The following is a 14,131-nucleotide window of genomic DNA, read 5'->3' as shown; positions in this document are numbered from 1 at the left end:
CATATAGGATATAAATATACCACAACAATTTCGATCTTTTTCTTGTATGACTAAATAGTAACTTAACTGGAAAAAAAATAGTTCTGTATTGTTAATAAACGGTAAGATTATATACAAGCAGTACACAAAACATGGGTAATGTGTATGATTTATTGTGCAAACATTTTCACATATGGATCACATCCGACATAACAGCTTTAGGACCAACTTAAAAAATATATCTACAAACTTGTCACACCTGGAAATCATTTGACACTTAAAAGTTCTAAAACCTTGTATCATCTTCTATGTGTCCACCTGGATTAATCATGATTTCAGGCACTGTACAGTAAACTTTCAGTCTGAATCTCCCTGATTCCAGTCCCTTCTCTTGCAGTACAGTACGTTTTCTCCTCAGTACAGACTGTGACATCATCGACTGTGACATCATCGCCCGCCTCGTGTGCTATGACATGAGTTATCTTGGAACAACAGGGACAGTCACAACCTCCGTGGCCCAGAGTACACAGCTGAGACCTGGGGTGTGGTTTGTGCAGGGGTAGGGCAGCTGGATGATATTCTTTCCTCAGCACTGCTCAAAGCCAGCCATTAGCGACAGGGCCAGGGACTCCACTGTGAGGGGGAAAGAGGGTCAGCTGTGTCATCTTTAAATTGATCCATTGACATCGATTACAAAACAAATGGGAACCTCTTATGTTTCAGATTCCAAAGAATACGCATTCATGAAAGCTCCTAAGTGGACTAATTTCAGCTGCTGCTCGACTCACAATGGGGAAAAGAGCCACGACACACCGCCTTGTTCAGTATTGTCACAAGGAACATGTGGCAGTTCTTGAAATCAGACTCCATCTTATCGATGGACTCAATCCTGGAATTAGAGATGAGCACAACAGCAAAGGTTACTTTGATGGACGTCAACATGGACCAACAAACACACAGACACACACAATTCATTTGGATGATAAGGAGATTTCCCACTGTTTATCTTTAATGCAGAGATGTTAAAGAGAGACTCACTCCCAAGCGCCGAACCCGGCGTGCCAGCGGTCGGAGAAGATGAGAACCAGATTGAGAACCTTCATGATGGCCTCCTTCACAAAGCTGACCTGAGAAGACACGACCACATGCTTTCAGAAGCAGGAAGGAAACAGCGGCCATTTGCATTGCCTCCATTTGACTGCTTACATAGTACTTATGTATTTAGAAATGTAAAACGGATTTTACAGTCGGCTTGTTTTGACAGCGCTGGAATATGTTCATGTCTAGTTTTAATTTTGTAAGACATGAAAGGCAGTTTAGACGAGCCACATTTTAGACGAGCCACACTTTAGACGATCCACAGTTTAGACTAGCCACAGTTTAGACTAGCCACAGTTTAGACGATCCACAGTTTAGACTAGTCACAGTTTAGACTAGCCACAGTTTAGACTAGCCACAGTTTAGACTAGCCACAGTTTAGATTAGCCACAGTTTAGACTAGTCACAGTTTAGACTAGCCACAGTTTAGACTAGCCACAGTTTAGACTAGCCACAGTTTAGACTAGCCACAGTTTAGACTAGCCACAGTTTAGACTAGCCACAGTTTAGACTAGCCACAGTTTAGACTAGCCACAGTTTAGACTAGCCACAGTTTAGACTAGCCACAGTTTAGACGATCCACAGTTTAGACGATCCACAGTTTAGACGATCCACAGTTTAGACTAGCCACAGTTTAGACTAGCCACAGTTTAGACTAGCCACAGTTTAGACTAGCCACAGTTTAGACTAGCCACAGTTTAGACGATCCACAGTTTAGACTAGCCACAGTTTAGACTAGCCACAGTTTAGACTAGCCACAGTTTAGACTAGCCACAGTTTAGACTAGCCACAGTTTAGACTAGCCACAGTTTAGACGATCCACAGTTTAGACTAGCCACAGTTTAGACTAGCCACAGTTTAGACTAGCCACAGTTTAGACGATCCACAGTTTAGACTAGCCACAGTTTAGACTAGCCACAGTTTAGACGATCCACAGTTTAGACTAGCCACTAGCAGACCCCGTGCAGACTGCCTACCTTCTCCCTCAGCAGACAGCGGTCATGAATGGTGGAGAGGTATCTGTAGTGGATCTTAATCAGTTGGTCCAGATCTTTGGCTTCCTGTACCTGGTGTTGAAACTCCAGCCCGGTGCTGTGCAGAATCTAGCAAGAAAATCCATATATCGTGTGTTCACTTTTAGCACATTTTATTGTGCTGTAGATTTATTTGTACATGTATGACATTTGTCCATTCATCTCAAGTCATTTACCAATAAACAATATATGTCAACTCACCCTGGTCATGATGTAGTTGTGTAGACTGTTGACAAAATGCATCAGTTTGACCCTCAAAAGGAACATCCTGTGGATCTGTTGGTTGATTGGCTCCTTGGCCTTCACTTCCTGTGGCACGCTTCCTTCCGCTCTCTTAGTGGCTACTGTCAAATCTAGGGGAGGGGGAGGGGGGGGGAACACAAAAATACATTCTGCAACAGTCCTATATACAAAAAACGCCTGGGGGTGAAAGAGGGGTTTGTGCATACAAGAGATTCTGCATACCACTAAACCGAAGCGTGTCCAGGCTGTACTTAGCCCACTTGATTTGAAGCAGGAGCAGAAACACTTGGTTGTAGATCTTCTGGCATTCTGAGCTGATCACTATGTCCACAGGCCAGGGGACCTGAGGAACACAGAAAGGATATTTGACTGTTCTGTGTAAGAAAAAAACACTTTATTCCTGTCCATGTCTAACAAAAATGTAAACTAGACAGGAATGCAATTGCCGCTTACTTGCCTTATAACTAAGAGTCAGGGCGTCCAGATTATGCACAGGCTGCTTTTTCCTGGCAGGATCAATAGTTTCCAGAAAAATCGATAATCTGTAAAAACAAGAGTGAAATGTACACCCTGCGGTGCAAAACAAACTGTATGGAGAACCCAGAAACCCTTCAGAGAAACACAGCCAGGAGGCGCTGCGTTCTGAAGTGCAGTACCTGCTGCTGTCCTCTGGCCGGCGCTGTCCCACCGCCTCCTGCAGCTGCACGTTGAGGAACGACGGCTGCTGCCAGTTCTCCTTCTCCTGCACCTTGTCAAAGATGGCGGTGTAGAAGTCGTACATGGTGTCTCCAGCCTCCAGGAGAAAGTAGTCCCTCATGGCCTGCAGGTACTCCAGCAGTCTGGGGGGAGGAATACTAGCCTTCAGTGAAAAGTCTTCAGACCGTCTAGTCCTGAAAGGTGCAGTGGACATTCTCCAGGGGAGTAGAGGAGAGATGTGATTGGACGGCGGGCAGGACGAGACGCTCACCTGTAGTCTTTCTTCAGGGTTCTCATGAGGTTCCCGCAGCACTCGATGTACCTCTTGTCGATGTGGGGGTAGAGGCAGGAGCGCAGGGTCAGCTCGAACGTTTGGCAGGTCATGGACTCCGAGGAGCGGTCCACTATGACCTCGCCTCCGCAGAACCTCTCGTGGAAGTCGCTCTGCTCCAGGTACAGCCTTGTGGGGTGGGGGGGGGGGGGAGAAGAGAGGGGTCACATGACAAACAGAACAGGGTTTGAATATCTGGACAGGAGCGCAGGTTTCATTATAAATGGAATATACTTTTTTGGAATACTTTTCGAAAACAGTAAATCTGAACACGCAAACAAATACAAAACACACTTCATGCCTCCTGAAACGACACCTCTTCTGCGGCTGCAAATACGGTCAAATCCACTAGGACGCAGTGGGGTCATCAGGCGTGATTGTGTTTCTCTCTCATTGAGAGCGTGGAGAGGTGCTTTTGTAAAAGGCTTTCATCCAGATGACAGTTTCCCCCCCCAGTGTGACGGCTGCTGCGCTGCTGCTAACCTGGCAAAGTTGATGGCCAGCAGGGGGTCATGAACATCGTCCATCTGCATGTGCTGGGCCACGATGGACTGCATCTTGATGAGGCTCCTCTTTGTGGCCTGTTGCTCGGTGACCGTATCCGTGGGCGTGTTCTCCCGGCGTCGGAGGCGGGACTGCACGGACTCCAGGAACAGAGCGTACAAGCTCTTCCTCTCCGCGTCTGAAATGCAAGAGAGCAGCTAAGAACACAGCCGTGACAGGTTCGCTAGACATGTACACTCTAAAGCCAGAGTCTCTCTCTCTCTTTCACACCTCCCGTAGAGCAGAGAAGAGTCTGTTTCACACTGCCCTAACGTGCGTCTCTGTTATGACTCACCAGTTCTGTCAGTTAAAACAGAACAGCCGAATCAAACACGCCCTTCTCTGCCACACATTAACACCAACCGACCTCTGGAGAAGCCTTCCGGACGCTCCGCCTCCTTGCAGTCCAGGTTCTTCAGCAGCTGCATGGACTTGCCGGCCATGATGATCTGCTTGAGGACGGGTTTGAGGAAGGACACCATGGTCAGCTGTCGGCTGCCGGCGCCCCCCTGCTCCCCCGCCGCCCCCCCCGAGCTCCCGCTGGCCGCGTCGCTCAGACGCTCCTCGCTCTCGACCGCCTCCGACACGCTGTACAAGGTGTAGGTGGCGTACCAGAAGTCCCGGTGGTTGACGGGCACATCCTTGTTCCTGAGTGGAGATGCGAGGGAGGAAGGGGGAGAGGGGGTGAGGAGGGGGTGGGGGGGGGGGTCAGGTGGTGACACAGGGTTAGCAGAATTAGGGGCATTTTCAGTTTTCCATTTCCCCCCCAAAAAATGCTTTTTCAATTTGTCTGCTGCGTGGTAACAAATGAAAGGGTGATCTCTGTCTTGGTTTCTATTTTGCGAGCTGCGTAATCCCGCCGAGGTGAGTCTATGTTGGGTTGGACGTCGCTCGAGTGAGGGGTTTTTCGACAAGCCCTTTACCTTTGGATGATGAACTCTTTGGCAGGGTCAAACAGGTGGCCGTGGACGATCCACTCGTCCACTATCTCCAGGTAGGGTCTCACTGTCTCCGTCCATAAGGAGAACAGCAGGGCCACCTGGAACAGCAGGACCAATCAGAGAGCACCACATCAGCACACACCTCACACAGTGTAGTCACAGTGAGGAAGGAAGGAAGGAAGTAGGGAAGGAAGGAAAGAAGGAGGGAAGTAAGTAGGGAAGGAAGGAAGGAAGGAAGGAAGGAAGGAAGGAAGGAAGGAAGGAAGGAAGGAGGGAAGAAAGGCACAGAAAGATGGATGAAACTGACCGCCTGTTCCGAGGCCTCTCCCACACTGTCGTACTCCAGGATGGCCTTGTACAAGGTGTTGAGCAGGTGGGACGCCCGCACCACGTTTGGGGTCGCCGGGGGGACCTCCGCCACGCCCGTACAGAAGACTCTGTGCAGCACTTTGATCTGGGCCAGATGAGGGCTGAGTCTCTCCAACACTGCTGACAGGGTCACCGTCTCGTCTGGGGAAGCAGGTAGAGTCTCTTACCCACAAGCTCGACCAATCAGAGCTGCTTCCCACAACAGCTCAGACAAACCCCTCTAGAATAATCAGCAGTAGCATGACACCTGCCTTTGCCAATGAGGTCTTTCTCAATGGTAGTGAGTTCCTCCTTGAAGCTGGCAAAGTACTTGTAGAGGGCCCAGACGAAGGCCTGGTAGGTCCGGAAAGGCGGGTCCGACCCTTTCCTGGAGGAGTGGGAGGAGCCTGGAGGCCCGGGCTCGCAGGTGTGGCCCGTCACCTCATCGATGAACCTCTGCAGCCTGAACACAGCCTGGCCGTACACAGCTACATGCTCCAGCACCGAGCGCAGGCAGTTCTGCAACACAGGCCAGAGGGGGGCTATTATGCATCTGTGACTGGCTTTAGAGATTGAGCCAACTGAATTCAATTTTGTTTTTGAATTCCAAAGGAAATTCATGGACACTGAATGAACAGAGCAGATGTTGTGCTCCAGGCAAGGGCATAGCTTTGTTTTCATATGTGGGTGTGACAGATTTTTTTTAAATACCTGAAGATACGGCCGTTAAATATAGTTTTCTTAATAAAACGTGGGAGGGGAGGTGTGTAATGAAAGGTACCCCTCTGGTTCTAGGTGTCAACTTACACTGGTCAGGTGAGTGACCACTACATCGTTCCTCACAGTCACTATCCCGTCTTGATGCTGGAATATGAAGTGTTTCTTTACCCCAGAGAGAAGCCTGAAAACAAAGCCAAGGCAACATTGTTTTTTTTGTTTTTTTTTCACAATTACAGGCAAAAGAACACCGGAAATGAGAGCGCTTGTGAATTTCCAGAGCCCATTAGCGAGATGTACATTTCCCTCACAACCCCAGGCGTATGTTAAATAAACTAAGAAGACTCAAACAAGGAAGACATTTAACCTCGGCCTCTCAAGAAAAAACTGCTTGTCTGAAGACCAGTTTATGATAAGGAAGGAGAAGGTCTATGCAGAGAGCAGATATCCTCTCAGAGCTCCACTATCAGGGCACATTGCTACATCTTACCACAACGTCTCCCGAATCACTTGGGTCTCCGTGACAAAGGCTTTCTCTTCAGGCAGATACAAAGGCTCAGTGTTATACAAGTGCTGGTCCCTGCAATGACAAGAAAAAAAGAAAAACATTAGCACAACGAGCGCTCGAATCTCTTGTCCATTTCCAAAACAAGTTACGGCGATGACTCTACATGTAACCTGAAGCGCGTGGCATGACCTGTCAGCTGTTGTCGTCTTACCAAACGTTGAGCAGGTTGGAGTGGAGATGCAGGCTGTGGGGGAAGCGATGGGCGTGTCCCGCCCAGTATGGAGTCACAACGTGCTGCTCCAACCAGGCTCTGGCGTCGGGCTCGCCCACTGCAAACCCAACAGCACAATGAGGAACTCACTAGAACAAATTCAAATGAAATTCAGTTCGCTTCTTAAAAGACGAAAGAAAATTCAATATCATAGGAACGTGCAGTTTCAGTTCTTCTGTGGAAAAGGGCAACCAAAACATGGACGTTTAAAGACAATTCAAGCTTAACGGCCGTTGTGCCCGTCGCCTGCACCTGTCCAAGACACTGGAACGGTCTTGGTGGAATTCTCCTGGTCTTCCTGCGGGGTTCTATCCACCTGGATTCCAGAATCGTCTCTGCTGAGGGGCTGTTGACTGGCCTCTTCCTCGCTCTCCTCTTCGGACCACTCCTGTTTCAGGGAAGGCCAGGAGAGGTTTTCAGCCCAGAAATTTCCATTCAGTCAGCCTTCATGCTAAACATGTCTTCCTTGAGGGCTTAGGCTGGTTTAGGTGCAGTTCTACAGGCGTATGTGAATCCCTGTGTGACATTGCTTGCGAAATGGGCCATGCAAATACATTTGATTTGATTAGAAAACGGCCGTCAATCCAGATACACCGGTTCATGCGTCGCATTTGCCCTACTACGACAACTGCGATAGTTGATTGTTTCAGTATTGCCGTGACCCATGGCACAAACTTTGTGGAATGACAGTACTATACACGATATACTCACAGGGGTGTCTGGGAATGGTCCTCTGTCAATATCCACCCCTTCCATCAAATATTTTGCCCAATCGAAATCATCTTGTTTTTCTGTGAAAACACAAAAAGGTTTGGGGCGGGGCTCTCCAACTGGACAGTAGATGGACAGTTTGGAAGGATACAGTGCTCTCACCTGCCTCCTTCACCCTGGGCCTTTCACTGTAGTTTGATTTTAACGGGGAGTTCGACAGAAGCAGCAGCAGAGATAGCACACTGTGATGTGCGTCAGTCTACAGAATACAGATAATATGACAGACGATTAAACAAGTATTATACAAGGGGATTCTGATATGGGATGGGTAGGTAAGTCTTGAGCGTACATTAGTTTCATCTGTGTTGGGTAGGGGTGAATTCAGGAAATCCTCAGTGAGGCTTCTCCAGCTCTCTGCTTTGCTTGTGTCGGAGTGAACCATAAGCTTCTCATAGATCCTTTGAAACAGAAATGGGATGTCACGGGAATACAGTAAATATAACTCTACGCAGGACAGGTATTGTTCAATCTACGCTAATGCAGGTGGATCTTGACTAAATGACAAATAAAATTGTCTGAAGCCGAGTTGAACTTACCCACTGATGCTACGTTGAACTTTGTGACTGTCAACATCTAGGTAGCGGTGAAACCTGACAATACGGACACACATTCAATAGACAGTAAAACAGTTAGCTTGTAGATAATTTTTCACATAGAAGTATTTCAAACAGAGCTAGCTATAGCTAGCTAGTTGAATAGCTAGCCTAATCTCACTTTACACGCAGAAAACGTTACCTGAAATTTGACCAAGCAAATTTCAAGGCCATTTGAAAGTTCTGGTCCTCTTCATCTTGAATCCCACTGATGCAAGTAATCAAATTCCTTGTTTCCTTCTCTGTATCTTTCTCAAATTGGGTCCAATGATCCATTGCTGCAGCAGCTAACGTTGGCTGGATGGCTAGCTAAGCAGCTAGCTATCATGCTATGATGATACGTTACGTTTTTATTGTGCTTATTAGATTTATTAGTACAGCTAAAGTAGGCTGGCTAGCTGCTTTGCAAGGGAAAGTTGAATTCGGGTTCATAGAATTCCTTGACAAGACTCAAAATGCTGTGTTTATAAACTGTCTCTATCGTTACTGACTGGTCCTGACGCAAATACACGTTCCCGCCCCTCTTTGACTGGACACACGCAATGATACACTGGCAATCTTTGGGTACACACGTTTTAATTTTGGGTTGGCCCGTATGCAGCTGCCTGATAAAGCCGCATGGTCTGATAGATTAATTGAAGATAACTCCAATTTAAGCACGCAGTTTCAAAACCACGCCTTCACGCTTTTAAACCCAATGTATTAAGAGCTAAAACAAATCATGTAGGGCTACAACCGATCCCGTAGTAACCTAAATCGATCAGTTGCAACTTCTGACGATATAATTTACATTTAGTCATTTAGCAGACGCTCTTATCCAGAGCGATTTACAGTAAGTACAGGGACATTCCCCCCGAAGCAACTAGGGTGAAGTGCCTTGTCCAAGGACACAACGTCAATTGACACGGCCGGGAATCGAACTAGCCCGACTCCCTCACCACTCAGCCATCTGACTCCCTTTTAAAGTCAAATACTGCATGTCTATTGCATGATCTTAATTGTTAAGTATCCCTAAATATTGCCTTACATTAGAAATCTCATGCATGTCATGACACTTTTATTTTGACGTGTTTTCAGTCAGGAGGCGTGGCTACCGGGTTTTTATCTTCAAAACTTTTCTACAATTGACCACAGCGCTCAGAGAGCGCCGCCTAATCCCTTGTGAAGACACAAGCAGACAGAAGCGGGGAAATGAAGAGGAGACTACAGAAGAAATACTTGATTTTAATATTAGGATATTCAGGATTACTTCTCTTAATCCCATACGTGTTAGATTACGGGAGTAAATCGCCACACGTTAAACATGGACAACAACAGCCCAGGTGTCCTGATTTGGAGAATACGATGGCGTTATGGACTAACGGGGATAAGTTAAGCAACACCACCGATACGGTAGAAGATGTTGTCATTAGAAACCAGTCAAGAATACACATTTACCTGCATGCTACATGGAGGACGGGGTCTTCTTTCTTGGGGGAACTGTTCAACCAACACCCTGATGTGTTTTACTTGTATGAACCTATGTGGCATATTTGGCAAGCTCTTTACCCAGGGGACGCAGGCAGTCTTCAAGGAGCCGTGAGGGATATGATGAACTCTCTTTTCCGTTGCGATTTCTCCGTCCTAAAGTTGTACGCGGGAACCCAAAACATTACCACATCATTCATATTTGGATGGAAAATGAATAAGGTTATATGTTCTGAACCTTTGTGTAACGCACACAAGAGACATGAAATCGGACTGGTGCACGAGGATCTTTGCGGAAAGTGCCAAAAACGAGACATTAAAGAACTAGAAAGGGAATGCAAGAAGTACCCTGTTATGGTCATAAAAGGTGTGCGCATTTTAGACCTCGGTGTACTCATCCCATTGATGAAAGACCCAACACTAAATCTTCAGATCATTCAGCTTTTCAGAGACCCACGAGCTGTGCACAACTCTCGTCTCAAATCAAAACAGGCTTTGGTTAAGGAAAGCATACAGGTGCTGAGAAGCAAGAAGCAGACGGACAAATACAAACGTCTTCTCGTGCCTAACAACAGAGTGAACCGTGCAGAGAGTTATGTAGCGAGCGCTATGGAGTTGATTTGCGATAACTGGCTCAATGATATGATGTTGGTAATGAATGCACCCGCCTGGGTGAAACGAAATTATGTCCGAATCCGCTACGAGGACTTGGTTCTGCATCCTATGGAAGAAATGCAGCGCATGTACCGTTTCTCAAATCTATCAACATTTCCTGCAATTGAGAAATTTGTTTTGAACATGACCCACGGACAGGGTTACTCTTCGGATAAACCGTTTCTTATATCTTCAAGGGATGCAAAAGAGGCGATTTTCGCCTGGAGAGAACGATTAAACGTCGAGCAAATCAACCAAGTTGAGGCCTACTGTAGTGAAGTGATGCGTCAGTTGGGTTATCCGAAAAACAATGTGGATAAAACATAACAATAACATGAAGAAGATAAGGATCAAGGTATGGAGTTAACTGTGTGGCCGTTTGTGTTTTCTCTTCACCTGCCTTTATACGTCTTCAAATGTACAACTATGTTTATAATCAAAAGTGGCGCGAGGAAGAAGGTATATTAGAACACAGTGTCCAGAAATCCCACTAACATGCTGAAAACTCAGTTTTGCATCTACTTTTACTCAAAGTAGATGCAAAACTATTGTCATCCCCTCACTATTAGCAATTGTTGCTTTGTTTTATGAACAGCCTACCTGTGTGATTTACTCACTATCTAGATATCCCAGTGAGGGGTCAGAAGTCCACTTTCACATGGATTCTGTGGTTTCTTCTCTCACATGCACACATCATATCTCCCGATAGATCTTTGTGGTTATAGATCAGAGGAAAACGCCCCTGATTTGTATCCAGCTACTTCACGGAAGTTGGATAACATAAACAAATATTTCCCGTGTCTATGGAACACAGTGGTACTGCTTAATAACTTTTAGAACCATCCCCACCAACCTAGGACCAGGTACAGTTATGGTCTGGAGAGAGATTCTGACAGGAAAGAGTGACTACAGATTTCCTTCAAACTATTAACTGATCTGGGATAATTATCTCTTATGTTCATTAGCGACACCTCTAGTCTAAAACCAGTCTCTAAACAAAACAAATGTTTTACTCATAATGAGAGTCTGATCTGTGGCTAATAGAGAGCTCGTTGTTTGCGCCCTGGCAGTGATCGTCTCCTCTCATGTGTAACTGGCCCTGGCAGTGAGTCACAAGCCCCAGGCCACGGAACCAAACAGGGGGAACATTGTATATAAGCGTCCGTGAAGGCACTGAGCTCCCTGGGTCTAGCCTGTCACCACTGACCCTGACAAACAGAGCCTTCACTGCCAGGGAGCCAGGCCAGGCCGTCAGCAAGCCGGCACCAGGCGCAAAGAGAGGGACACTGGTGTCTTTCTGCTGGAGAGGGTTTATGAACTGGTTACCATAGGATGAACGGCTCAGGTGATAATGGGGTGCCAAGGCTGGAGCACCAAAATTGTCCTCGGGGGAGACTGGATTGTTATTGCAGCTCTTTCCGTGTCGGTACATGTCATAGTGTTCCATTGGGTCCAGATTAAACTAAAGGCCTGAATCGTCACTGAATATTTTGCATGCTCTCTTCCAGGTGCCTGCTGTTCAGGGGTTGAAAGGAATGGGAGAAACTTAAGATGGCTGGAGTCTTGAAACAAGTCCAAAAAAGACTCGGAATGAAGGGGACTTGTGGTCTTCTTCCCTGCAGAGCAAACCCTGCAGAGCTGTGGTTTGGAAACATTTCTGGGGGGGAAAAGGAGCCAAATGAAGTCTGGCTTCTAGAATCCACAAAGACAGGAAGACATGTTGGTTAGGGCCACCACGCCATAGTCCTGCCCCTGCTTCCGTCCCATCATCAGCTGCACTAATCCCTCCTCAATCCCCTTGCAGGACTGGGCCCTAGTCAGCCTCATACTAGCCTCGTCTAGGAGGAGGCTGTCTCTGCTGACGACACAGCCCCGCCACACTTAGCCTCGCTTCTGACTCCTCCTCCCAACCAACCCCCCCTGTCCAGATAACAAGCGATGTTCCTCAAGGCGTGTGGACTGGGTCGTTTTGAGCGTCGGTACTTAACTTTAGTTTGCTCGCCTTGTAGGGGGAGGTAAAGAAAGTAGCTAACCATGCTAATTCAGGAGTTTTGATCAACTGTACTGGAGGGAGGGGAGGAGACGAGGCCTGGAAAGCTATAATTCCACACCCTACCCCCCTCTGGAATTCACTCAGCTGCAGACTTCCACTGTTACTGACGACACACTCACTTGAGTGTGAAATTCCCTAATATCCCATGGAAATGTCAGGAGGAACTGCCTTCTTTATTTTGCCAAGACTTCAGGCCACGAGTGGACTGCCGCAATTCAGTGATGGTCACACACCGCCTTCAACCGATGTGTAACGAATAAAATGAACGAGGGGGAGGGGGGGGTAAGTTTAAGATTGGTTGGTGAATTTAGTGTGCTAGTTCAGTTATAGGCGTCGTTGTATGAGCTTGAGACATGTCAGTATTTTCATGTTGTTTGGAGTCAATTCACGTTCTAGGAGAAAAAAAACAAACACCCCTAAGTTGTTAATGAAGGATAAGTTCAGAAAAATTCTGAAAAAACTATTTCAATAAATATACTTTATATAGACAATGCTGTTTTTTGTTTTGTGAAGTCTAAACACAGGGAGTCAGTCTTTAAGTGTGTTGAGAAGACACTTCATGATTAACACATTTGTCATTTTGAGTTTATTATTACAGTTTCAACTGACATGGTCATGCAAAACATTGCAGGTAAAACTTTGCAGCCAGTTGTTGCTACTGAAGACAACAGGCGCACTGATGATATTTACAGTTAGCTACATCTCATATTACTGTGGGAAGGACAGCATGTTTGGACAGTGGGAGAACAACAAACCCACAGACATTCTGAAGCACGGTTTGAGGACACAATATTCACACGGTGTCCTCAGCTTGGAGCAGGGTGCCACACCACAACTTCGTCTGAGGTCACAGCTGAAGACCCATCCATAAAGTGCGATCTTAGATCTTGGTAACCCCCCCCCCCACACACACACACCCTTCTACTCACCCCCCCCCCCCCCCCCCCCTCATAGCCTTGTTCACGAGAAGTTTATTTTTTAATGTTTTACTACATCTTCAGTTGCTAAAACAAGCATTTTGAGAGGAAAAGACTCCCCGAAGCGATATATGTTTGACACGTGGGTATTTTCACAGTTTCAATTTGTCTGTTTTTTTGTGTTTTTTTTCCTCACAACCCAGAGATACTGCAAGTCTGGCATTCAAGGGATTGGGCGGGCATTCAAAGTCGTACGCAAAAGCCATTTATAACACTGACTGACTTATGAGAGGGTGCCATGTCCAGTTAGCATCCTGGGGCACATGATGGCTAATAATGATGGCTAATAACAATGGCTCTTTGAGATGACTCTGGCGTGATTAATAAATGTGGGCTCCAGACACAGGCATGCTTTCAGATCGGGGCTGCGATGGCACATCTAACATTTACTCCCACACCATTCCACTGGAGTGGTGTGGGAGTAAGTTACTGCAAGTCGCTCTGGATAAAAGCGTCTGCTAAAATGACTAAAATGTGAACGGTCTGTAGTCTGTGCAACCCTTGGGGCAGGATTGTGTTACTGCTGTAGATACATTTCCATATTCCTATTCCAAAACAATAGTGTGAGGCTCACATTCGAAAGTTCTACTACCTCCCTGGTCAGAACCTGTCGAATGTGGACCTCCCTGTCATGATGTAAACACTTCTGTTAAACTCGGAGTCAAACACACACAACTCATACAGTAGAACAATGTGTTGCAGAGTGCACCCACATACAAAAGAGGATTTGTTCATTTTCAAAGTTCATATTATGAGATACACATGAAGCAGATGGGGCACACACACACGTGTTCCTGCTCGGGGCAATGACACTCCCACTCCATCCCCCTCCCTCCCTCACCCTGCCACCAGCACGTTCAAACCGCAGCTCAATTCGCTAAAGAGCACGGCCCCAAGCCGAGCCCAG

General features: G+C 46.7%; 2 protein-coding genes across 2 annotated transcripts; one reads left to right on the top strand and one right to left on the bottom strand.

The window, feature by feature from the left end:
* Positions 1–113: 113 nt before the first annotated feature.
* On the bottom strand, positions 114–8,561 carry tubgcp5 (tubulin gamma complex component 5). Its single transcript, XM_067229848.1, has 23 exons — positions 8,216–8,561; positions 8,017–8,070; positions 7,770–7,878; positions 7,583–7,679; positions 7,421–7,500; positions 6,962–7,097; positions 6,650–6,767; positions 6,421–6,510; positions 6,021–6,114; positions 5,486–5,732; positions 5,173–5,375; positions 4,848–4,963; positions 4,292–4,572; positions 3,865–4,063; positions 3,322–3,510; positions 3,011–3,193; positions 2,812–2,896; positions 2,577–2,697; positions 2,313–2,464; positions 2,055–2,180; positions 1,018–1,106; positions 768–868; positions 114–612 (listed from the first exon to the last, which is right to left on the bottom strand). Exons 1-23 carry the CDS (start codon positions 8,347–8,349, stop codon positions 566–568), a joined length of 3,051 nt encoding a protein of 1,016 aa, XP_067085949.1. The 5' UTR covers positions 8,350–8,561; the 3' UTR covers positions 114–565.
* Positions 8,562–9,235: 674 nt separating this feature from the next.
* On the top strand, positions 9,236–12,773 carry chst7 (carbohydrate (N-acetylglucosamine 6-O) sulfotransferase 7). Its single transcript, XM_067230122.1, has 2 exons — positions 9,236–10,549; positions 11,703–12,773. Exon 1 carries the CDS (start codon positions 9,265–9,267, stop codon positions 10,519–10,521), a length of 1,257 nt encoding a protein of 418 aa, XP_067086223.1. The 5' UTR covers positions 9,236–9,264; the 3' UTR covers positions 10,522–10,549; positions 11,703–12,773.
* The last annotated feature ends 1,358 nt before the right edge of the window (positions 12,774–14,131 follow it).

Source organism: Osmerus mordax, chromosome 26 (genome assembly GCF_038355195.1).
Source record: "Osmerus mordax isolate fOsmMor3 chromosome 26, fOsmMor3.pri, whole genome shotgun sequence".
In the NCBI taxonomy this organism is placed as follows: domain Eukaryota; kingdom Metazoa; phylum Chordata; class Actinopteri; order Osmeriformes; family Osmeridae; genus Osmerus; species Osmerus mordax.
The sequence above is the reverse complement of the archived record's forward strand: the minus strand, read 5'-3'. Positions and strand labels throughout refer to the sequence as shown.

Bases quoted from the DNA above. Each gene is read 5' to 3' on its own strand.
- tubgcp5 (XM_067229848.1), bottom strand. From the start codon at position 8,349: ATGGATCATTGGACCCAATTTGAGAAAGATACAGAGAAGGAAACAAGG. The intron at 3,511-3,864 runs GTTAGCAGCAGC...CCACCCCACAAG, and splicing joins CTGGCCATCAACTTTGCCAG to GCTGTACCTGGAGCAGAGCG. The intron at 613-767 runs GTGAGTCGAGCA...TCCCCCTCACAG, and splicing joins TCGTGGCTCTTTTCCCCATT to TGGAGTCCCTGGCCCTGTCG.
- chst7 (XM_067230122.1), top strand. From the start codon at position 9,265: ATGAAGAGGAGACTACAGAAGAAATACTTGATTTTAATATTAGGATAT.